A 23,943-nucleotide genomic window follows, 5' to 3' on the forward strand; every position below is an offset into this window, starting at 1 on the left:
ATTCTGCTTGTCTGAATGCAAAAGTACCAGTTACTCAACATTTCAAACTGACAGCTTGTAAATGGAAATTTTATTAAATGCACAGCAATAAAAATTTGTAGGTTTCTGTCACTTTGAATTTTAGTGGCTCGAAATGAGGCCTATAGCCTTTTAAATCACAGCAGGCAGAAGCAGAACTCTTATGCATCCAGCATTTAAAAGCGGGGAACTGTTCTCGGTTTCAGTGTGTGCATTTGCCACATAATATCCTTTGCAGGATCCAAGATGGATGGGTTGTGTCACTGACAGGCCTGCAGTTTCCATTGCCTTCCTTTATCCTGGGCAACAAAATGTTTCTCGTGCAACCCTAGTGGAGGGTAGGGGTGTGGAGTGATAAATGGAAATAAATGTAAAAGAAATTTAAAAAGTAATTAATAAAGACACAGGGAATAGTATCGTGTGACACTTCCCAACTACGGTAAATTTGTACACTAAAAATATTCAGGCTCGGTCTTATGTAAGTTATAGAAAATAGCTGACTGACTGAATTCACATAAAGTAAGCCTGTAGTGGGAAATTATTGTGGGGAATAAACTCTTGGTTAAAATATCATAAAGAGGTCCAAAATATAGAAAGGAAATTAAAACATGCATAAATCAAGGCTCAGTTCACAGGCCAAAATGATAATTGGTTTTTCAAGTAAAATAGGCCAGTTCGAGACATCAATAGCAACTATTTCATAAGCTCTTTCCTTGCTTAATATCAGACGTGTTTAACTTCTGTATTTATCATCCTGCCTGAGCAAAGGCAAAGTTTAAACATGATAATCGAACATGCAGTTTGTCAGGTAATATTCCTTTGCTGTGGTGAATACTGTTGCCCTAAATGACTTTTCTGATGAGACCCGGGAGAAAGAATTTGGCCACCTGCAGTTGTTAAATATCCCCCTGGCACTTTTTTTTTTTCCCAAAGAGTTGAAGTATTACCCGGTGTTTTGGCCACAGTCCAGATTGTGCTAATGGCATTCGTCCTCTCAAAGTTTTCTTTGCAGTTTTAATTGGATTTGACCCTTTTCTTCACTTTAAGGAGCCTGCCCCCTGAAACAGTCTCACTGGCAGAAAGAGAGGAGACAGTCGTCCTTTCTTTGACCAAGCTTCTGGAGAGGATTACGGTGTGCTGTGCACTATCAACGTGAAAATAAACTTAGCACATGTGTTCTCATCAGAGTGTTTCTGTATTTACAATTAAAAATACTCTTCAAGCTGAGCACAGACTCTTCCTTCAAATGGTTTTATTTTTGAGTATTTTAAATACAGATGCAATAACCCATGTTTAAAAGGTAGAAATCAAGAATGCCTTATAATAATTTATATATATTTAAAGAATATGGTTACCAAGCGAGTAGTTACATTTTTAAAGGCCAGCTTTGCTTTTCATATTAAAAGTCCAAAGCCTTGTTCAAAGATCTGCCTGGATTAGCTAACACTAACTTGACACTATTACATACTTAGCAAGTATTTATATTGGTATGGTTTGACAACTGAAACTCAAGTTAAATACAGAAAATATATCAGATACAGTTTTGTTTTTTAAATATAGTCATTTTTAAGGTCATTTCCATTTCTGGCTTCTTCATTTCTGCTGTCTTTTCTGGCTGAATCTGCTGCCAAGATCAATTCCTGGTCTGATGAGAATTTTCAATATAGTTGGATTTCTTCACTTTAATTTTTTTATTTTGAGTCAGGCACCATGGCACACACCTGTAACCCCAGCACTCAGGGAGCCAGAGGCAGGCAGATCTCTGTGAGTTCAAGGCTAGCCTGGTCTACAAAGCAAGCCCAGGACAGCAAAGCTACACAGAGAAACCCTATCTCAAAAGCTCTGTCTGTCTGTCTGTTAGTCTGTCTATCTGTCTATCTATCTGTCTATCTCTCTCTCTCTCTCTCTATCTGTCTATCTATCTATCTATCTATCTATCTATCTATCTATCTATCTATCTATCTACAAGGGTTCTCTGTATAGCCCTGGCTGTCCTGGACCTCTTCGTAAACCAAGCTGGCCTCGAACTCATAGACATCTGCCTGCCTCTGCCTCCCAACTTCAAGGATTAAAGGTGTGTTTGCAGCACTACCTTTGGCTTCTTTTTTTATTTTTATTTTTATTTTTATTTAAACTGGAGTTACAGATGAGCATGAGCTGCCATGTGAGTGCTGGGAATCAAAGCTCGTTTCTTTGGAAGAACAGCAAGTACTCTTACTTGCTGACCCGTTTCTCCAGCCCCTTAAAAGAAAGAAAGAAACAAACAAACAAAGCATACTGTGTGTGTGTGTGGTGTGTATGTGTGTGCGCTCACGTGTGCAGCTGTGCTTGTACCACAGTACATACATAGAGGTCAAAGACTACTATAGTAGGACCCAGGGATCAAGTTCAGCTTGTGAGGCCTGCAGGGCAAGCACTTCATTTGCTGACTCATTTCATTGCCCCCCACCCCCTACCCCGGGCTCTGCCTTCTTTATGTATGCATTCTACCCATGCAGAATTGTCTATCTGTAGTTGGAAAAAAAAATGGAAAGCTGCCATTACATCTGTACTGAACAGGTTTTCTGTGCTCATGTCTGAAGCAATATGCCAATGAGCTGGACAGCATTTACCTTGCGTTAGGTCTTAGTAACTATCTAGAGGTGGCTTGAAGGGTACAGGAGAACGTGGGCAGGTTACATGAAAATACTGAGGCATCTTATAAAAGGCATGTGAACATCCTCAGATTTCTTTTTTCGAAACAGAACTTTTCTGTGTAGCCCTGGCTGTCCTGGAACTCATTCCGTGGACCAGGCTGGCCTTGAATTTAGAGATCTGCCTCCGGAGTGCTGGGTTAAAGGTGTGCACCACCACTGCCTGGCAAATAGCCTCAGATTTTTAATATCCTCTGAGGGTTGTGAAACCCACAGAGGCAACTGTTTCTTTGTGAGCACCATGGAAAGAACGGAGCTGGAGTCAAAACAGAAAGTAGTCCTTAACATCATGCTTTTGTTTGTGTGTTTGTTCAAGAGCTGGAATTTCAGAGTTTATATTTAATCATCTTAATTTATTTGCCTGCTCTTCCTTCCAAATTACATGCATGGGTATTACAAGTCATAAGATATATAACATAAAATAATAGGATCTTTCTCCCTGTATCCCTGTGTCAATTCTAGAGCCTTCTCAGTAGTAGCTGTTGATAGTGCTTTGGTGTTTGTTCTTCCAGACAGAAATGCACTTTCATATATAGTTTTTGAGTGATTTACTTCACAGAATGGAATCATTCCATACTTGTTATAAAATCTGCTTTTAATTCTGCCCTATGTTCTTACAGGTCCTCCATATTAGGATGTATATAGTATGCATCTTTCCCTATTGGCCGTTGACATGGGCCTTACTGCTCTAAAATTGTATTGTGCACATTATACTGTTAGTCAACCCCCCCATTGCTGAATGTTTTATTATTATAGCCATGTCTCCCAAATTCCCCTTTTTGTATAGGTAGGCTTATTTCTCTAGATTGAATACCTGTGGGCTGGGCTAAAGTTGTCCTAGTTGTAATTGAGGCATCCATTGTCAAGAGAGATAATATGTCCTATTTTATATTTTAAAGATTTAATTTTTGGGGGCTGGAGAGATGGCTCAGAGGTTAAGAGCACTGTCTGTTCTTCCAAAGGTCCCGAGTTAAATTCCCAGCAACCATATGGTGGCTCACAACGATCTAGAATGAGATCTGGTGCCCTCTTCTGGCACACAGGCTCACATGCGGGCAGAATACTGTACAAATAGTAAATAAAATAAATCTTAAAAAAAGATTTAACTTTTACATGTTATTTTATGTGTATATGTGCTTATGCATACCATGTGCACACTGGTGCCTGTGAAGGCCAGGGGTTGCGGTTCCTTGGAACTGGAGTTTAGGCAGTTATAAGCTACTCTGATCCCCTGCTAGAGCAGGAAACATTCCCTTTTTTAAATGTAATTAATTTATTTATTCACTTTACATCTGATTGTGGTCTCCTTCCTCTCCTTCTGGCCCCACCCTCCCTTTCTCTTTCCTCTACGCCCATTCCCTACTCCTCAGAAAAGGAGTAGCCTCTGCTACTAGGAGTCTCGGCTAGAGTTACTTCTATAACTGTGGTGCCCGTGCCACTGCAGTACCGAGTTGATGGCAAGGAACTGTGGATTTAACTCATGCACACACACACACACACACACACACACACACACACACACACACACAATAACACAGCGGGTCCTTCATGCTAAGAGAGCAGCAGCTGCAGCAGCGGCTGCGGCAGCGGTTTATTATTCTTCTCTCAGAGTTCGAAAGAGCCTTCTTATAGGCAGCCAAACAGGAATCCTCCTCCCAGGTGAAATCCCGCAAGAGGTGATCGCACACAGGAGGAAAAGTCTCAAGGAAGGGAGGGGCGCGTTCTCAGAGCAGTAAACACAACCAGCTAACCAAGATAAACACAGACGTGGAAGCTGCTTAGAAACAGGACATGAAACAGCAAGACAGGCAGGCAGCCCAGTCAGGCCTGGTTCCTACATATAACCTCTCAGAAGCCTACTTGTTGTGTTGGATTTTTAAAGAACCTACTTTACTTAGGGTCCTTAAACACTTCTACCTCCTTTGAAACTCATCTACTCGAGGTAGCGGAGAAAGAAGGTTAGTAGGAAAGGAGGTCGGAAACCTCTTTAGATGTAGCTCCTTTGGGGTGCATCCATCTTTGTTGTTAGGCTACCAGCAGACTAGCAAACAGCAAACAACAGCATGACTTAGTAGAAACAGTAAGACTCAGCTGAATTAGCAGAGCCAGAGGAAGCCGCAAGACTCAGCCAGAGGGCTGAGTTCTCTGGAGCATTTTTTTTTTTCCCCTCTGAAAAGTGAAGTATAGAAAAGTGAAGCGATGTGAACCATTGTGAGCGATGCAAAAGCACTGTCTCCCTAGCTGTGGCCTTCTATTTCTCCCTTCTCAGACGCCACACAGGATTGTTTTCCAGCTGGCAAAAACAGCACCCCTCCCATGAAACAGCTTCCAGCAGCAAAACATCACACTCCCCTTCCCTCTCAACCAGTTTGTTTTCAGTGGTGGAAAAACATCCCCACATTCCACACTTGGGACCAAAACAAACAAACAAACAAACAAACAAACAAACAAACCATATTCACGGAACACAACTGAGTTTTTAAAGAAACCAGAAACTTCGACTTCACCTACGACTGTTATGGTTCTTCAGTTTGTCACAGATATGCCCCGCCCATGTTTTCTCTTCTCTTTGCAGGCCCTCCGGCTGTCCTCCCCCCCACCTCCTCCCCACCCCCCCACCCCCCGCGCTGACCCCGCCCAGCTCTCCCCAGGTCTGGTCTCCATCCTCATTTCTCTCCTTGCTCCATCTCTTACCTTGTTCACTCTCTTCAACCACTTCTGCTGTCCGTTCTATTTCCCCTTCTGAGTGAGATTTAAGGATCCTCCCTTGGACCCTTCTTGCTACTTATCTTCTTTGCATCCGTGAATTGTAGTGTGTTTATTCTGTATGGTTAAAAATGCACCTAAACATGAGTACATACCATGTGCGTATTTCTGGATCTGCGTTGCCTCACTCAGGATGATCTTTTCTAGTTCCATTCATTTACCTGAGAATTTCAAGATTTCTTTGTTTTTAGTAGCTAAGTAGCATTCCATTGTGTAAATGTGCCACAGTTTCTTTATCCATTCTTCAGTTGAGGGACATCTAGATTGTTTCCAGAATCTGGCTATTACGAACAAAGCTGCTACAAACATAACTGAGCAAGTCTCCTTGTATGGTAGAAACATCTTTTGGGTATATATCCAGGACTGGTATAGTGGGGTTAGAGTTATTTCCAATTTTCTGAGAAAACACCAGATTGATTTCCAAAGTGGTTGTAAAATTTGCACTCCCACTAGCATTTGAGAAGTGTTGTCCTTTTTACACATCCTTACTACCATATGCTGTCACTTGAGTTTTTGATCTTAGATATTCTGACAGTGTAAGATGCAGTCTTAGAGTTGTTTTGATTTGCATTTCCTTAATGACTAAGGAAGTTGAACATTTATTTGAGTGCTTCTTGGCCAATTGAGATTCTTCTGTTGAGAATTCCTCTGTTTGAGAGGAATATCTAATGGCTGAGAAACACTTAAAGAAATGCTTAGCATCGTTAGTCATCAGAGAAATGCAAATCAAAATGACACTAAGATTCCATCTTACACCCATCAGAATGGCTAAAATAAAAAACTCAAGCGACACCACATGCTGGTAAGGATGTTGAGAGAGAGGAACACTCCTTCATTGCTAGTGGGAATGCAAACTAGTACAACCACTTTGGAAATCTATATGGCACTTTCTCAGAAAAATGAGAATAGGGCTTCCTTGAGACCCAGCTATTCCACTCCTTGGAATATACCCAGAAGATGCTCTACCACACAACAGGGACATATGCTCAACCATGTTCATAGCTGCCTTATTCATAATAGCCAGAACATGGAAACAGCCTAAGTGCCCTTCAGTAGAAGAATGGATAAAGAAACTGTGGTTCATTTGCACTATGGAATACTACTCAGCTATTAAAAACAAGGAATTCCTGAAATTTGTGGACAAATGGATTGAACTAGAAATTATCATAATGAGTGAGTTCACCCAGAAGCAGAAAGAGTCAAATGGTATATACTCACTTATATCGAGACACTAGCCCAAGGGGCATGTCCCGTGAAAGTCTTCACTTACCAGGAAAGTGGGACAGAGGGGAGGACATCCTGTTGGGACTCTAGGTGAGAGAAGCATGGGAGAACGGGGAAATAGAAGGATCCAGAGGGTCCTAGAAACCTACAAGAAGAACATTATGATGCATGGATCTGGGTCCAGGGGTCCTGCTCAAACTATGGCACCAGCCAAGGACAATATAGGCAATAAACTTCGATCCCCTACCCAGATCTAGCCAATGGACAGGACAGTCTCCACTGTTGAGTGGAGAGTGGGGACTGACTTTCATGCGAACTCTGGTGCCCCATTTTTGACCATGTTGCCTTGATAGGGAGGCCTGGTGGCACTCAGAGGAAGGATAGCAGGTTACCAAGAAGAGACTTGATACCCTATGAGTATATGCAGAGGGAGGAGGTCCCCCTCAGTCACAGACATGCGGGAGGGGAGTAGGGGGGAAGTGGGAGGGAGGGAGGAATGGGAGGATACAAGGGATGGGATAACAATTTAGAGGTAATATGAATAAATTAATAAAATATTAAAAAAGAGAATTCTCTCTTTGGCTCTGTACCCCATTTTTAAATTGGATTATTTGGCTTGGTGTTTAATTTCTTGAGTTCTTTATATATTCTGGATATTAGCTCTTTGTTAGATGTGGGGTTAGTAAAGATCTTCTCATAATTTGTAGGCTAACATTTTGTTCTATGGGTAGCATCTTTCACCTTACAGAAGCTTGTCAGTTTCAAGAAGCCCCATTTATTAATTGTTAATCTCAGAGCCTGAACAGTTGGTATTCTGTTCAAGAAGTTGTCTCCTATGCCAATGAGTTCAAGGCTGATCCCCACTTTTTCTTCTAATAGATTTAGTGTATCTGGCTCTATGTTGAGGTCTTTGATCCACTTGGACTTGAGTTTTGTGCAGGGTGATAAATATGAATCTATTTGGGTTTTTCTACATGTAGACATTCAGTTAGACCAGCACCATTTGTTGAAGATGATTTCTTTTTTTTTTTTTTTCCATTGTATGGTTTTGTCTCCTTTGTCAAAAATCAAGTGTTGTAGTTGTACGGGTTTATTTCTGGGTGTTGGATTTGATTATATTGATCAACCAGTCTATTTTTATGCCAGTACCATGCAGTTTAAAAAAATTACTATTGCAACCTTGTATGGTTTGAAATCAGGGATGGAGATATCTTCAGAAGTTCTTTTATTGTACAGGATTGTTTTCTAGCTATTCTGATTTTTTTTGTTTTTTTCATATGAAGTTTAGAATTGTTCTTTCAAGATTTTAAAAGAATTGTGTTGGCATTTTGATGGGAATTGCATTGAATCTGTAGATTGCTTTTGATAAGATTGCCATTTTTACTATGTTTGATCCTTCTGATCCATGAACGCGGGACATATTTCCATCTGCTGATATCTTCTTCAATTTCTTTCCTTAGAGATTTGAAGTTCTGGTCATACAGGTCTTTGACTTGCTTGGTTAGAGTTACACCAAGATACTTTATATTATTTTTGGTTACTGTGAAGCATGTAGTTTCCCTAATTTCTTTCTCAGTTTGTTGCAGTAAACAGTCTTTTTTGTTTGTTTGTTTGTTTTGTTTTGTTTTTTCAAGACAGGGTCTCTCTGTGTAGCTTGGCTATTCTGGATTCACTTTGTAGACCAGGCTGGCCTTGAACTCACAGCAATCCACCTGCCTCTGCCTACCAAGTGTTGGGATTAAAGGTGTGTGCCATCATGCCCGGCACAGTAAACAGTTTTAATGGCCACAGGGAGACCATCTTTCTCAGCACACACGGTTTTGACAGAACTGTGACACTTGCCTTTGTCTTCCACCTTTAGTGGACTTCCTACTTTATGCTGTGGTCACTTAGGGAATCCTCCAATCTTTCTGGCCAAGCCAGTCTAGCCAAATCAGGGAGCTTTGTGTGCAGCGAGTGTCCATTTCAAACATCAGCTTGGAACCTAAACCAAGCCCCTGCTCTACAGCTCACCTCTTCTTAGATTTAACCTCAGCTCAGTTGCTCTTATTTATTGCTTTTAACTGACTCCATCAGTGATGTCTCTGGAATGTGACCTTTGTTAAGAGCCGATGAAAATTTGATCAAATCACCTTTCTCCAAGCCTCAGGCAAGAATGGCCACACTATTTGGTGAGATGGACTAGACACTTGTTATTCACGTCCATATGTGGCTGCTCCCTTGTGAGTACATTATTTTATAAAACTAAAAAAATTAAGAAAAAGGGAGTGGGTGGTGGGAAGTAAGGTGGTCAGTGATTGAGGAAGACACCAAATATTGACTGCTGGACTCTGCATGCACAGAGGACGGCTTTCAGCAGCCATTTCTCCTTCTGCTGTGGATTCCAGAAATGGATCTATTGTTGTAAGACATATATGGCAAGAGCTTTTGCTTGCTGAGCCATCACTGTGGTCCCAGAATATAATTTTTGGAGGGAAAAAAATTAAAGGAGAGTTGTCATGTTGTTTTCAAGAGAGTATGTGACCTAGACAATCTTCTTGTCACCCTTCCACAGACCATTGTCATTCATTTCCCAGGATCCTGTCTAGCGACTTGGTCCCTTACTACAGACTTAACTCCATGTGGGACAGATCTGTGGTCCAAACAGACAGAGCCTCCTGTGTTCACTCAGTCACTCGCATAGCAATTCACTCAGCAATAGAGAATTAACTTCTGAGTGGAAAGCAAGACTGAGCTTCAGAACAGGAGAAGGATGTAGAGACTTCCAGGCTAAAGAGAGGAATTGGATGAGTAATGTATCCAGAGAAAAATTAGAATTAAGAAAGAGAGTGCACACTGGCTTCCTTACCTAGATCCTTCCAGAAGTCCCTTGTGATGCCGAGTTCCTTTCTTGTCTTCATTTGAGATGCTCTTGTCCCACGTCATCTTGTCTTGTTTTTTTTCCCCCCTCTCTTCCTGTCTCCGGAGGTCTCTATCCTTTCTAGTTCTACTTGCTAGTTGTTTTACCAGTGTCAATAAATATGATTGGTTGCTCTAGATGAATTTTGCACTTCCCAATTTTACAAAGTCTTCTTAGGGAGCTGAAGAGATGGCCCAGCAGTTAAAAGCATTTGTTATTATTGCAGAGGAGCCTGGTTTTGGTTTCCAGCACCATTCCGCTGGTCAGATGGTTCACAACCACCTGTAACTCCCGTTCCATGGTATCTGATGCCCTCTTCTGGCCTCTGTGGGCACTGCATTCATGTGGTATATAGACATACATGAAGGCAAATCATCCATAGACAGTCAGTAAAAACAAAGAAACAAATGCTTTTAGGGCTCTACTTCTTCAAGTTGTCCTTTGTCCTTTGTGAGTATGTTGTGGAATACACATGCACACACATGCATATGAACACACAAGTAAATATATAGAAAAAATTTAAAAGATATATGTAGGTTTATGAGTTTGTTAGATTTCCTAATCTTTTCTACATGGGTGATCATCACACCTGCAGAGACAGTTTTGTCTTGTTCTTTCTGGCTCTTCTGATGATCCATCAAAAAGAGAATGCTTCAGAAGTCTCTCGAGAGCTAGTTTGCAAGTCAGATTGGATAAGTTTCCTTCTATTCCTCACTTTAAGAGTTTTAAAAGAAATCATGTACGAGTATAGGCTTTTAGGGAATGTACTTTGGCTTCTGTAACTTAATTTTTAGTTACGTGTGTGTGGTATGTATACACCAGTGCAGTGCCTGCAGAGGCCAGAGGCACCAGATCTCCCTGGAGCAGGAGTTACAGGTGTTTGATTTGTTTGACACAGGTAATGGGAACCAAACTTGGGTCCTCTGCAAAAGCAGTGTGTGCCCTCCAGCCTAGGGTTCCTGTCATCTTCTTAAACGACCGGGCTGATTTTTACTTCAGAAATGACCAGTGTTGTTTATTACATAAACATTAATGTAAAAAATCATCAATGAGCAAAAACTTTATTAAAACCAAACACTTACCTTAAAATGAGGTCTAGAAAATTTCCGTTACAAAGTTTCCCTCTGATATTGGGATGAAAAGAAGATACTCACTTCGAGCACGGCTCTGCACTGTGGGCGTTGACAGTCTCTGCGACTAGAAAATATTAAATTCCTCTGCTTTTGTGCCACCTCAAGTCATCATCAGCCACAGAGATTATGTCATTCACTGCTCCATTCTTCTGATTCACTATGGTTTGTCTTGTGAGCTCTCTTTTCATGCTTCTTATATATAATATTATCTGGTCATAGAAAGACTGCTTCAAATCAAAGGCGCAGGGAAGCATTCCAACGAAGAGTCTGTTCACAGGCGAGTGGTCCAGGGTGAGACGGCCAGAGGGACATGGCCACGTACTTCCCTTTGAGGTATTTCAAAGTGCATCTTTGTGGATAGAATTTAGAGGAGATCCTCTTAGCTTATTCAGATGGTCTCTGAATGTAATCATCCACAAAGGAGGAATGTATCTGGAGAAGGGAGAGCTGCTGATGGGTAGCAGCTGTCTTGGCAACTTTCTATGCCCACAACTGAATTTGTTGTTGAGGTTCTGTGATATCCTCATAGGACTCAGGTAGAGTTGATGGTCTTTCTGTTGTTGTTGTTTCTCTGTGTAACCCTGGCTGTCCTGGAACTCACTCTGTAGACCATGCTGGCCTCAAACTCAGAGATCTGCCTTCCTCTGCCTCCCTGAGTGCTGGGATTAAAGGTGTGCCTCCAGTGAGTTAATATTTATTCTGAATAAGATATTTATTCTTCTTTGGTATTATATGTTTACAGGGGGCTTTTGTCTGTCTTTTGTCTTTTAAATTTGAATAGAATTGTTTGGTGGTTCTCACATAGAATACCACTGTTTTTTGAAATGTTTGTTAATTTTTTCCAGGAAGACTTGATCTCATTTTCTCCCCCTCAGATTAAGATAAAGGTGGAGTTACAGCAATCGAAATAAGAAAGGCATTGTGAGTGTGGGTCAATTGCAGTGAGGAAGTCACGTGACTCTTGGCATAAACACAAATCCAATATAACTGACAGTATTAAGACTGTACCCTCCTGTGGAATGGGAACACAGTGTTTTAATTATTCTAGAGTAATCAGGAGGAGAAAACAAGTCTACATGCTTTTGGAAAGGCAGTCGAGCTCTGTCTGAATGTACTAGTGATTTTACGTTGTCATAATTTCTAGTATATAAGCCCTTTTGAGGACACAAAATTGTAGGAAGGAGAGAGGAAATTTGGAAGTATGGGAGGATCTGAGAGGAACTGTGGGAAGAAAGAGGTGGTGACTATAATCAAAATACATGGAAGGGTATTCTCAGCGCTAATAAAAATATTAAAAAGAGAAATCACAAAAAAAAGTCAGTAAAAAAGCCAAAGCCTTTTCCAATCTCTTGTTTCTTCTGTTTCTCAGCCTGATAGGTAATTTTACATTTACACAGTTTTTTTTTCCTTCTTTACAGTGATTTTACGGGAGCAGTCTCAAAGAAATAATGTTGCCTAGATGACTGTTTGTTAGCTCAGAAGTAAGTGTATTGTCTAAGAAACAGGAAGTCACTGTCAGGATTTCCAGGAGGAACTTTCAAGTTGCCAGTACTCTCTGAACTTGGGAGTCTTTTCTTGCAATGGGTCGCCAGTAGGGGACCTTCCCCTGCATTCACTTCATTAAGTGTTTTTCTCATTTACAAAGAGCCACATCTTGTGACAGGGCTTTGGAGGGGAGAAGCAGGAGGCTCTTAGCTTGGGGAATCACGTGATGGAGCTTGGAGATGGGTGTTTTTCCCTGAAGTACTTCAGCTGTGACCCCAACTACTGGAGTTCACCTTCAACATAACTGCAGCCCAGCAAGCCCCCCCCCCCCTTTCTGGAAACCAGCTGCTTGATCGGGGATTCATTTATCAGGGGGGATTATGACTCCAAACATTTTTTTTTTTTTTAAGAATGATGTGGCCATTTAAAGGGAGGGGATAAGAGAGGAGTCTGGGGAACTAATTAGGGAGGAGTGGCAACCCCCCTCCCCCAGTGTCTTGACCTTAACCTCATGAAGAAAGTATGGGGTTTGCTTTACCTAAGTAAAGAAGGAACATAAATAGTTGGCAAAAAGTACTCTGGGGTATGACTTTCAGCAAATAATATATCTGATAAAAGGAGAAATAAAAATAAAATGAACAAAACACCAGAAAAAGACCAAATGCTTTCAACCTAGCACTTGAAGGTATCATGGTAATACAACTTATTTTGTATTTTCCTGGTAGTGGGACAATAAAGTCTGTGATTAGCATATACAGAATAATATAAAAGGTTTTTGTGTCTCTGTGTGTGTGTGTTTGCTTGCAGTGTTGGGGAATGAATTCAGAGCCCCAAACATCCTAAGGCAAACAAGCATGCACTTTATCCCTGAGCTAGCTCTCCAGCTCAGTATACTATGTTTTCTATATGCACATTTTATTCTCTTTTATTAGTTTTGAAAAAGACTTTTGTTAGTATTGCCTTTCTGCATTCTCTTTCTTTTCTTTTGACCTATAGTTATCTGTGGTACCTGTCTATTTTATCCTGTTTTGCAATCTTTCTTGCACACTTTTAATATCCTGTCATGTTTGCGTTAGGGCCTTGGTGACTTTATTATACGTTTTTCCCAGTCATTGAGCTGCTACAAATGGGCTATTTAATGCATTCACTGAGGCTTTAATGTCAATGATTGTTATTTGTATTTTTAAAAGTTCCATTCAAAAGTACTCCAGAGTTTAGCTTTGTGGTAGGACTTTATAGAGTTTATGATTTGCTGAATGTATAAGAATCAGGAATTTGTTGGCTTTTTAAGCCTCCATTATTTTCTTTTCAAACCTCCTATTATAAGTAAACTTAGAAATAAAGAAAATGCCACAAATAGGCACTCAAATGAAGTAGTTGAATATTCTTAAATAGTTTTCAGAGTTGTTTAAACTTAAGTCCAGTTTGTGTCTCATTGTATTTTACTGAGGTCACATGTATTTCCATTTTGTATATAACTAGACTGAGGCCAGCAGGCCTGCCTAGCGTCACCAAGTTAGTATTAAGAAGAGCTGAAATGAACGTCATGTTATTGATTTCATGGTATTCATATAGGAATTTTTATGAACATGGTGAGCAGAGAGCTGATAATTAGGATACATTGGTGCTTTATTATATAGAAATGGTTTAAATAAAAATATTAAAAAAAAAGAAATGGACCTTCTTGGGGGGCACTAATTAAGCTTATATCTAGATTTAGTGTTTACTGGGTAGTTGACACAGAATTTTGGATATAGTTTCTGTCATACCACTGTTCTTTCAGTTCCCCCGTTTCCAAATTTTAAGATCTTGTGTTCTGCAAAGATACTCATAAGCTGTGCCTTGTGATACCTGAAGATCGGATTCTGAGTTTTGTTCAAACATTGTGATGATGAAATTCGGCAATGCATATCAGTGCTCACTGATGTGTCTGCTGCTACAAACTGGCTACTTCACAAAGTGGATTTGGAAATTATTTTATCAGAATGCTAATCAAAGGAAGTCATAGTTGTCTTTGTGTCCTTTACAGCAGGCATCAGAGTTCTCTAGCAGAACAGAACTCTCTCTCTCTCTCTCTCTCTCTCTCTCTCTGTCTCTCTGTCTCTGTCTCTCTGTCTCTCTCTCTGTCTCTGTCTCTCTGTCTCTCTGTCTCTGTCTCTCTGTCTCTGTCTCTGTCTCTGTCTCTGTCTCTGTCTCTCTCTCTCTCTCTCTCTCTCTCTCTCTCTCTCTCTCTCTCTCTCACTCTGTAGGAATAAGTGGGTCACATGATTGTGGATGCTGTCACACCTGCAGTTTGTGGGGCTGACTGGCAACTCACGTGAGACTTTTAGACCTTGGCCATCATGAGGTTGGAGTTCTTCTACAGGGAACCCCAGTTTTTGAAAATGAACTATCATGCAGCATGTAGTTAATCCATCACAGTGTGAGTATATAGGCTAAATCCAGTGTCTTTATTGAGTTCAATTAGATTTCTTGAGGACAATGATTCTCTCATGGTCACACCAAATCATCATCTTCTTCTTTTTTTAAAAAGATTTATTTATTATGTATACAATGTTCTTCCTGCATATGTACCTGCATGCCAGAAGAGAGTACCAGATCTCATTATAGATGGTTGTGAGCAACCATGTGGTTGCTGGGAATTGAACTCAGGACCTCTGGAAGAGGTAGAAGGTGGTCTTAAACTCTGAGCCATCTCCTCAGCCCCACACCAAATCTTTTTGTCATATTTAGTTGCAAAGTATACGCTTCTATTTGAAAAATAATTTTTTTTGTCTTTTTGAGACAGGGTTTCACTCTGTCCGAGACTGACCTGGAACTCACTATGTACCTCAGGTTGGCTTTAAATTCAGGGTAAGTGTGCTATGGCTGTTTTGTAGACCAGCTACTTTGTTTATGTGGGCTCTGATGTGCTTACTTGGTGCTATTCACATTCTAACCACCACAGTAAGCTTCGTACCAGCTCAGTAAAGTAAGCTCTGTCACTGTATAGTTTCTGTCCTACAGATGACACGGAAACTCACAGAGGTGATGCTGATGGTTCAAGTTCATAAATAAGCATGACGACGGATGAAAATCTGCCTCACTCAGGTTTAAGCTGCCACTTTGCCTCTTAGTGGGAATGGCCCTTCATCTTTCTGGGATATCAGCGTTTGTGTATTATATGATGGAACTCCTTACAGATTTAATCCGAATTGAAAACCCTTGGCATATGAACCCTTTAGAAGTGAGGGTTTAAACTGCTCATGGTGGTGCACGTCTTTAATTCTAGAAGCAGAGGAAGGCTTGTCCCTATGAGTTTGAGATCAGCCTAGTCTACACAGTGAGTTCCAGGACAGCAAAGCTACATACAGAGACTATCTCAAAAAACCAAGACAAGAAAGGAGTGAGGGTTGAAGTACTACGTATCAGTTTCTTTGTCATTGGCCTCTCTCTTGTTTCTCTCTTGGAATTAATTCAGTTTTAAAGTAATGTCTTGGAAGTAATGATTTTGGCTACTACATGATATGAATAAATTTTACCCGGAAAGGAAACTCTTTTGCAAGTAACATCATGTTACATCACCTAAGTATCATTGCCCTTAAAAAGGTCCAAAGAGATTGTAGCATCTCAGAGTATGTTATTCTCCAACACACTGTCACTTTTCAGTAAGTGTTGTAGTTATAGCTTTTGGTTTCTTTTGAACAGTATTTGGAAAGTATTCCATGGTATTAAGTATTCAAAAGAGCTTTCCTTTGGGAGCTAGTATCCTAAGGTTACTATAATGGCATCACACTTGTCTGAATGTCTTAACAATGTGAATAGACTGGAAGTCCAAATGACATAGTTAGAGGCCACCAAGGGAGACACATTCATCTATAGGGGAGGTCTATATAAAACACGCTTCAGCAGGATCAAAGGGGAGGATGTCTGGTCTTGTGAACACACTACCATCCTGTAGAACCTGGAAATGCCCACGAAGTCACTCAATCCTTTACACTGGTTCTTGACAGCCAGGGAAATACACACCCTAACAGCCCTACAATCAAGCACTTTTTTTTACTGTATTTACACCCCAACTCCTGTTTTTCAAAACTCTTGCACACATATTACCTGATTTAAACATGCCAGCCTGGCTGTTGCTTTGTGACAGGTCTGCGTTTTCACAGCTGTAGAGTTGATTGGAGAAGCCTCCTGCTCTACACATTTTTGGTTCTGTCTGGAGCTCCGCTTTGGGGATCAGTGAAGCACATCCTCCAAGCAATGAGGCAGAACTGTGGACAGCTGGGAAACTGGAGCTCCCAAGCCACCCAAAAGTTTTTCTCTTCTGATCAAAGCTTTTAGCAATGTGTGAAGCCAATAGGTTTTTCTTTCTATTTTGTCCTTTGACAATTTTCATACAGTATATAGTACATGATGTTTACTCTCAATCTCCTCCTTCTTCCCTTCCTCCTCCCTGCTGCTCCTTTTTCCCTAGTCCTGCCTTCATTGACAGCTTTTCTTTCTTTGTTTATAAATGAATGTTCATATGTTATATATTCTGATCAAGGTGTCCACTCACCCATCTCCTCCTAGACTCCCCACCCATATGACTCCATGTTTCCTTCTCCATCTCTTTAGAGAACAGTTTTTAAAAAACAGTAAAAAGCACAACACACACACACACACACACACACACACACACACACACACACACACCCATAGAACCACAAAATCAGAAACCATAATGTTCAAGCAAAAGACCAGTAAGATTAAAAGAAAATGCCAAGACAAAATAATATAAAAAAAGTATCCTACAAAATATGAGTTTGTTTTGTGTTTGTCATCTACTGCTGGGCTTGGGGCCTATTCTTTTTTTCGGGGGGAGCTACTCTTAAGTAAGACTCATATACCTAGTGAGACACCCTTCTTTCTTCTCCCTTGCTGTTTAATCCTCCTGCTCCAATCTGCTCCTTGTCTCTGCACAACTACACTATTTCCCTTTCCTTGGGAGAGCCTCCCCTCCCCACCAGTCCTTTATACCTAATCTCTGTGATTATACAGGTTGTAGTGTGTCTATAGAAGGCTTAAAAATTAACATCCACGCTGGCTGGTGGTGGCGCACGCCTTTAATCCCAGCACTTGGGAGGCAGAGCCAGGCAGATCACTGTGAGTTCGAGGCCAGCCTGGTCTACAAAATGAGTCCAGCCCAGCCAAGGCTACATAGAGAAACCTTGTCTCGAAAAACCAATAAATAAATAAATAAATAAATAAATGAAAAAAATTTAACATCCACATACAAGAAACTACATACCCTATTTATCTTTGGAGTTCGTGTTACCATACTCAATGAATTTTTTCTAGTTTCATTTATCCATAAATTTCAGTTTTTCTTAACAGCTGAATAATATTCCATTATGTAAATGTGGCACATTTTCCTTATCTACTGATGGGCAGGTAGGCTCTATCCAATTTTTGATTATGATGATTAGAGCAGCAATGAACATGGAGGAGCAAATGTTTCTGTAGTAGGATGTAGAGTCCTTGGGTATGTGTTCATCTTCACCTAGGTCTCACCAGCATGAGTTATCATTTATTTTATTCATTTTTGCAATTTGACTGGTATGAGATGAAATCTCAGAATAGTTTTGATTTGCATTTCCTTGATATCTAAGGGTATAGTACATTTCTCTAAGTTCTTCTCAGCCAATTGACTTTACTCTTTGGAGAACACTGTTTAGATATGCATGCCATTTTTAATTGGGTTATTTACTTTCTTGATTTCTTTTTTAGTTTGTTATGTATATTAGACATTAACTATTGGTTGAGTGACTGGCAAAGCACTTTCTAATTATATAGCCTGCTTCTTTGATGATGGGGTCCTTTGCCATACAGAAGCTCTTCAGATTCATGAGTTCTCCTTTATAATTCTCGACAGTTTTTCTATGTACTAGTAGAATATAGCGACCACACCAAATATTTCTTACCTGTCCCCTGGAAAAAGGTTGTTAGTTATTTGTCTTCTTGTATTGTTGATTTATTTTCTCATCCTTTCTTTACCAATTTCAAGTGACATTTATGTTGTAAAATATCTAATACTAAAGTATATTCCATGGGAAATAATTCTTTATAATTTATTAATAGAGAATTATAGCTTAGTTTATATTTCTTTAGATTTAGTTTTACTGAGCATTTAACCCAATATATATATATATGTATATATATATATATATACATATATATATATATTTATTAAGTAATGCATACATATTTACACAAATCTTGGTATAAATCTTGAGGTACCCAAAAGTACGCATGTCCAAATGACCCATGCATCAAACCAAGAAAGAATAGTCCTCCTGCCAGACACTTTCTTTCACAGAGGCAGTTGTCGTTTTGACATCTAATAGCACTGCATTTTTAACCTTTATATGAAAATAACCATAGAATTTGTTGTCATTTGTGTCTGAATTCTTTTATTCAATGTGTTAAATAACTGGCTAAAGGGATTAGACTAAGTGATGGTGGGGTGCGCGTCCCTAAATGGGATGGCTGTATCACTCCCTTCTAGGATGACGGAGCATCACAGAAGAGGGAGTGTGAAGAACTTAAGAGCTGGAGGATGGGGAGGGAGACAAAAAAGATGACTTCTAGACATGACATAGCCACTGTACTCATCATGACCTCACAGCATCCATGGGTATCTGCGGAAGATCTGTATGAGATTGGACCCATCACTGTTTCACCATGGATGGGGAACAGGCCCGCGAAGCACCATCTGTGAGGGGTTATTGACAGTTAAAGGTTACTGAGGGAGGCGGCGTCATTTTCTTCAGTGGTATAGCCAGTGACTTTTGCTCTTGCTACAGTAAATATCCACCCACTCAGGCAAGAAAGTGCCATTAAACTGAAGAAGACTTGAAAGTAGGAGGAGGACCTATTAAGAAAAAAGGTTCTAGCAAGGGGGGCGGGTGGAAGGGAGTGGTGGGTGAAAATATCTGTAACTCAGTGTGGTGGTTTGAATGAAAATAGCCTCCAGAGGCTCACAGGGAGTGGGGTTATTGGAGGTGAGGCCTTTATGGAGGAAGTGTGTCACTGGGCATGAGCTTTGAGGTTTCAAATGCTCAAGCCAGGCCCAGTGTCACTCTCTTTCTTTCTGCTGCCTGAAGTTCTTGATGTAGAGCCCTAAGCTCCTCCTCCAGCACCATGTTCCCCTGCACGCCATGGTGATAATGGACTAAACCTCTGAACTGTAAGCCAGCCCCATCACGTGCTTTCCTTTTTAAAGATTTTCTGTGGTCATGGTGTCTGCACAGCAATAAAAACCTGAATTAAGACACCTAGTATGAAATATGTCCTTCTTGTTTTTACTTTTACCCATTTATTTTTGTGGTGCTGTGGGTCAAAACCAGGGCTTTGCACACGGCAGGCAAGTGCTCTATTGCTTGAAAATATCTTTGATGAGCAGACTTTTTAAAAAGACTTAAACATTGTGTGAATGATATGTAATATCTAGTATGTATGCAAACCAATCTAATAAATGGGTGGGGGTGCACGTGAGGCCCATGGGTGGAGGTCAGCGGACCGCTTTGTGGACTCGCTTCTTTCCTTCCACTTTTATTTAGGTTTTAAAGGACCTCAGGCTATCAAGCTTAGCCACTCATCCTTCTTTCTGTCCTAAATATAGTCTCTCTCTCTCTCTCTCAAAACCAACCATAAAGCAATATACAAAAATTAAAACAAAGAAATCAAAACCAATATAACAAAAAATAACAAAGTGTACACAGACACACACGCAGACAATGGAGTCTGTTCGTGTTGCCAGCTACTCCTGACCATGGGGTATGTCAGAAGGTGTGTTTGATATGCTCAGTGACAGAGGAAAGTTTTACTCTTCCAGCATGCATCAATTGCAGATACCTTCCTGGTTAGGGATGGGACTTTGTCTCCACTTTCTCTTCCCAGTGCTGGTATTTCATCTAGTTTGAATCTGTGCAGGTCTTGTATGTGATGCTACAGTCTCTTTGGAGTTCATATGTGTATCAGCCTGTTGTTTCTGGAAGGCACTATTTCCTTGGAGTCCGCACTCCTACAACTGGCTCTTATAATCATTCTGCGTCATCTGCATAAATCCTTGAGCCTTTAGGGGAGGAGTTTGATAAAGACATTCTATTTAAGGTTGAGGGCCTCAAGATGTTTCACTTTCTGCACATTGCCCAGTTATGGTCTCTGTATTAATCACCATCTGCGGAAAGAAGCAGCTTCTCTGGTGAGAGTTGAGTGAAGCTCTGATGTATGGGTGTGGTAGCGTGTTATTAGGAGTCATTTGATTCCATGTATGGCTAACAGGATAATTGTAGTAGGTTTTCTCCTAAGGCTCTTGACCTACCTTGTCTGAAGTTCTTGGCTCCAATAACAGTATCAGATATGGCTTCCATCATATAGAGTGAGCATTACAATAATTCTGGGGGGGGGGGGGCAGAAAGTTGGTTACTGCCCTAGCAGTTGTTCCACTACTGTATCAGTGTATCTTTCAGGCAAGTTGCTGTTGCAGGCTACCAGGTTTGTACTTTTTTTTTTTTTGCTTCAAATTGCAATAGTAACTATTACATTGTTAAGACTATAATAAAAGGGGCCCAGCATAGTGGAGCTCCCTTAATCCTAGCATGTGGGAGGCAAAGGCCGGTGGATCTCTTCAAGTTCAAGGTCAGCCTGGTCTATAACAGTTTCAAGCAAGGGTTGCTCAGTGAGACATTGTCTAAAAATTAAAAAACAAAACCAAAAAATGACCAGAGCAGAATGATCTTTGAAATTACTTTCATTAGTGATGGGTAATAATATTTGAATATTCTTGCTGTACCTACCTATGAGCTGTTTAACTAATTTTAATCTATCTGAAACTTTGTTGATCTATTATTAGTGTCCCCTTTTTGTACCAGCTTCTTGTGACTGCTATGTAGCAGATTACCATAAACCTGGTAGTTGAAAATAACACATTTCTTTGAGGTTGTCGGGACAGAGGTTCTAAATCAGTGCCGTTGGGCTGAATTTAAGGTGTGGTAATGTGTTCCCTCTGAAAGTTCCACAAGAGAATTTGTTCTGTCTTCTTGCCAGTTTCTCCTGGCCACCAGCATTCCTTGGTTTGTGGCTGCATCACTGCCATCTCTGTTTTCATGGTTATATTGCCTTTTCCGTCTGAGCCTACTCAGATTCCAGTTTGTTCTTATAAGGATATATGCGAATGAACAGGGGTCTTGCACGATAGCCTTCTGGCCACAAGATCCTTAACCACACCTGAAAGTTACTTCTTCTAAATAGGTTACTATTTGCCGAGCAGGCTCTCACATCTTTATCTGACCATTTTTGTAGCCCACTACACTCTTCTTTTAGACCAAGTCCCACACGTTTGTTCACTTCATGTCCTCAGTGCTTAGAAGAGTTGTGAAGAAAGCAACGCTCAATACTACTTGACAAATTAAGCATTATTGAGTTACCTTAAACATCCTTAGAGTGGGGAGTTTTGGTTTGATTTGAGAAGAAATTCATAGTAGAGCAGAAGTATTACAATACAATTAGAATTTGCAGTGAGAACCTTGGAGAGATTACTCTAAGGACTAGATCTTACCAACTTATAGTACAGGTGTTTCATGCATGAACACACTCCTTGAATGTGGCGGTATTAAAATACAGTTTGTATAAGACTGAAAAGATGTTAAAGTCGGCAATGCAGTTGCAAAGATACCTCATTCCATAAAGTGCTTGGGGTTCTTCTCAAAACCTTTTGCTTATTCCTTGAGGGAAGGGATCTAGTACGTGATCCTGTCATGAGCACTGTACCTGAGCATCCGCAACGATATTTTTATAGTTTGTGGATTAGTTCTATTAGTTATCCACACAAGATCATCTTTCCCCTTTTTGATTAAAAAAAAAAGCTTTACGTTTTTAAAGTCTGATTTAAACCTTTTCCACTTGTCGCAGATCTTTAAAATTATTGTTATTACACAACTCTAGTTTCATTTTATATAGCGAAGCAACTTCATACACAAGTTTTCCTCCAGCAAACTACACTTGTGAGATCCTGAGTGTGAAAAAGGCAAAGGAGGCGCTGATCCTACTGAGGAAGGTTGTTTTAACTTCATGGGACCCCAGCGTTCTCTGGCCCACTCTGCTGCCAGGAGGTGAAGAGTAGGATGGCGCATAGTTCCCTCAATTCTGCCTTACTAATGAACTTTGGAGTCTGCCTGTTGACAGAAACGCGAAGAGTTACAGGGTAAAAGAGGATCCAGCACAAGGGCCCCAGGTCACTCCAAGACCACAACCTCCCTTTTGCTCCACTAGCTCGGCTGGCGCCTCAGAATCGATCCTATGCGCGCGCAGTCCGAAGCGTCCTTGGCTGCTCAGATACAGACCCCGCCCCTGTGCTTCTCCTAGACTCCAGGCTTCCATGGCAACCAAACCTCGCCATGCCCCCGCCCCCTTGGACTAAAGCATTGATGTGAGTTCTATTTTCAGACTGCATGAGAACAAGAAAGGAGGACAGACTCCCGAGAGATGTTTTCATCCAATGTGGTTTCACTTCCATATAAAAACACGCTTGCTTCTGTCTCCTAACCAATGTCCACAGCGAGCACACCGCAACGCCCGGCCCGCATTTTCGTTCTCCCCCATTGCAGCGTGATGGTTGGAGCGGGGCGGGGCGTCGTAGGAGTGACGCGCGGGGGCGGAGCCTTCAGGGGGTGGAGCCCCGCGGCGGGAGGGGAGGAGGGCAAGATGGCGACCGATGCGTGATTCTCCCTGGGTTCCTTCAGGCCTGAGGAGACGCCGGGGCGGGGGGCCCGCTCGTAGTGCCTGCTGGTCTTCTCACCCCCGCCCCCGGAGGTCTCCTCCTTCCCGTCCTCCACCTTGAGGGTGGGCCAGCATCCTGGGACACCATGTCAGACTCTGAGGAGGAGAGCCAGGACCGGCAACTGAAAATCGTCGTGCTGGGGGACGGTACCTCCGGGAAGGTCAGTCCTCGGGCGGGCCCAGAGCTCTGGGCTGCAGAAGCCATGGTGCCGCCAGGCTTGATGGGCCCACGGGATTCTGAGCGCTGTCCAGCTCGGCGTCCTCCTCTTAGGTCCCTTGGACTTGGCCTGGCTCGCCTCTGGCCGCGGCCTTCCCCCTCGCGCCTGCGCCCTGTGCGCGTGCCCGCCGCCCGCCGGGCAGGACCAAACTTCTGGGGCGGGTCACTGCAAAAAACATACACGCACGGTGACGATGCACTCGCCGGGCGTCCTCCGTACATCTCAGCGCTGCCTTTTTAGTGTCCTGTCTCACTTTAGTTCCATCCTTAGCACCTGTCGGTGCAGGTGTTCATTCAGAAGGTATTTATTGAGCTCCCGTGGTGGGCAAGATGTCCAGGGAACACTAGGACCTCTGCCTTAAAACCTAGCCTTCTGTGACCGTTGGTTGCCTGCATGACCGACTGGGCTCGCGCGGGAGAATACCCTCAGGCAGTTAGTCCCCTCCCTCTTTAGGCAGGAGTTCTGGACCCGAAGTTGTGAACTGTAATGGGATAAACATTGATTGCTTCAATGCCTGGTTCCCTAGGTGTCCTCGAGGGACTGGGGTCTACCATCTAAATAAAGTGATGCCCCCATGTCTGGGCGCCCTGACACCTGTCGCTCCAGTCAAAAGCAATCACGCTCTTGGGGAAGGTAGCTAAAGTTTCTCTTCCTGGGCCCTTTCCAGTGTAGTGTCTTCTTAGGGAACCCTTCTCCCGCATCTG

General features: G+C 41.6%; 1 protein-coding gene across 5 annotated transcripts in view; it reads left to right on the plus strand.

Moving 5' to 3' along the window:
• Nucleotides 1–19,991: 19,991 nt before the first annotated feature.
• Nucleotides 19,992–23,943, plus strand: part of RAB28 (RAB28, member RAS oncogene family) — an 83,155-nt gene continuing 79,203 nt past the window's right edge. For 3 of the 5 annotated variants that reach the window (XM_084799199.1, XM_084799200.1, XM_084799202.1), the window contains exon 1: nucleotides 19,994–23,182. In XM_084799199.1, the coding sequence (XP_084655325.1) occupies nucleotides 23,108–23,182 (75 nt within the window). In that variant the 5' untranslated portion in view covers nucleotides 19,994–23,107. Of the gene's footprint in view, nucleotides 23,183–23,943 lie in introns of all 5 variants that reach the window. The other 2 variants (XM_084799201.1, XM_084799198.1) reach the window with 2 other exon arrangements.

The sequence above is a fragment of the Acomys minous genome (assembly GCF_964271855.1).
Source record: "Acomys minous genome assembly, chromosome: 10".
Classification (NCBI taxonomy): domain Eukaryota; kingdom Metazoa; phylum Chordata; class Mammalia; order Rodentia; family Muridae; genus Acomys; species Acomys minous.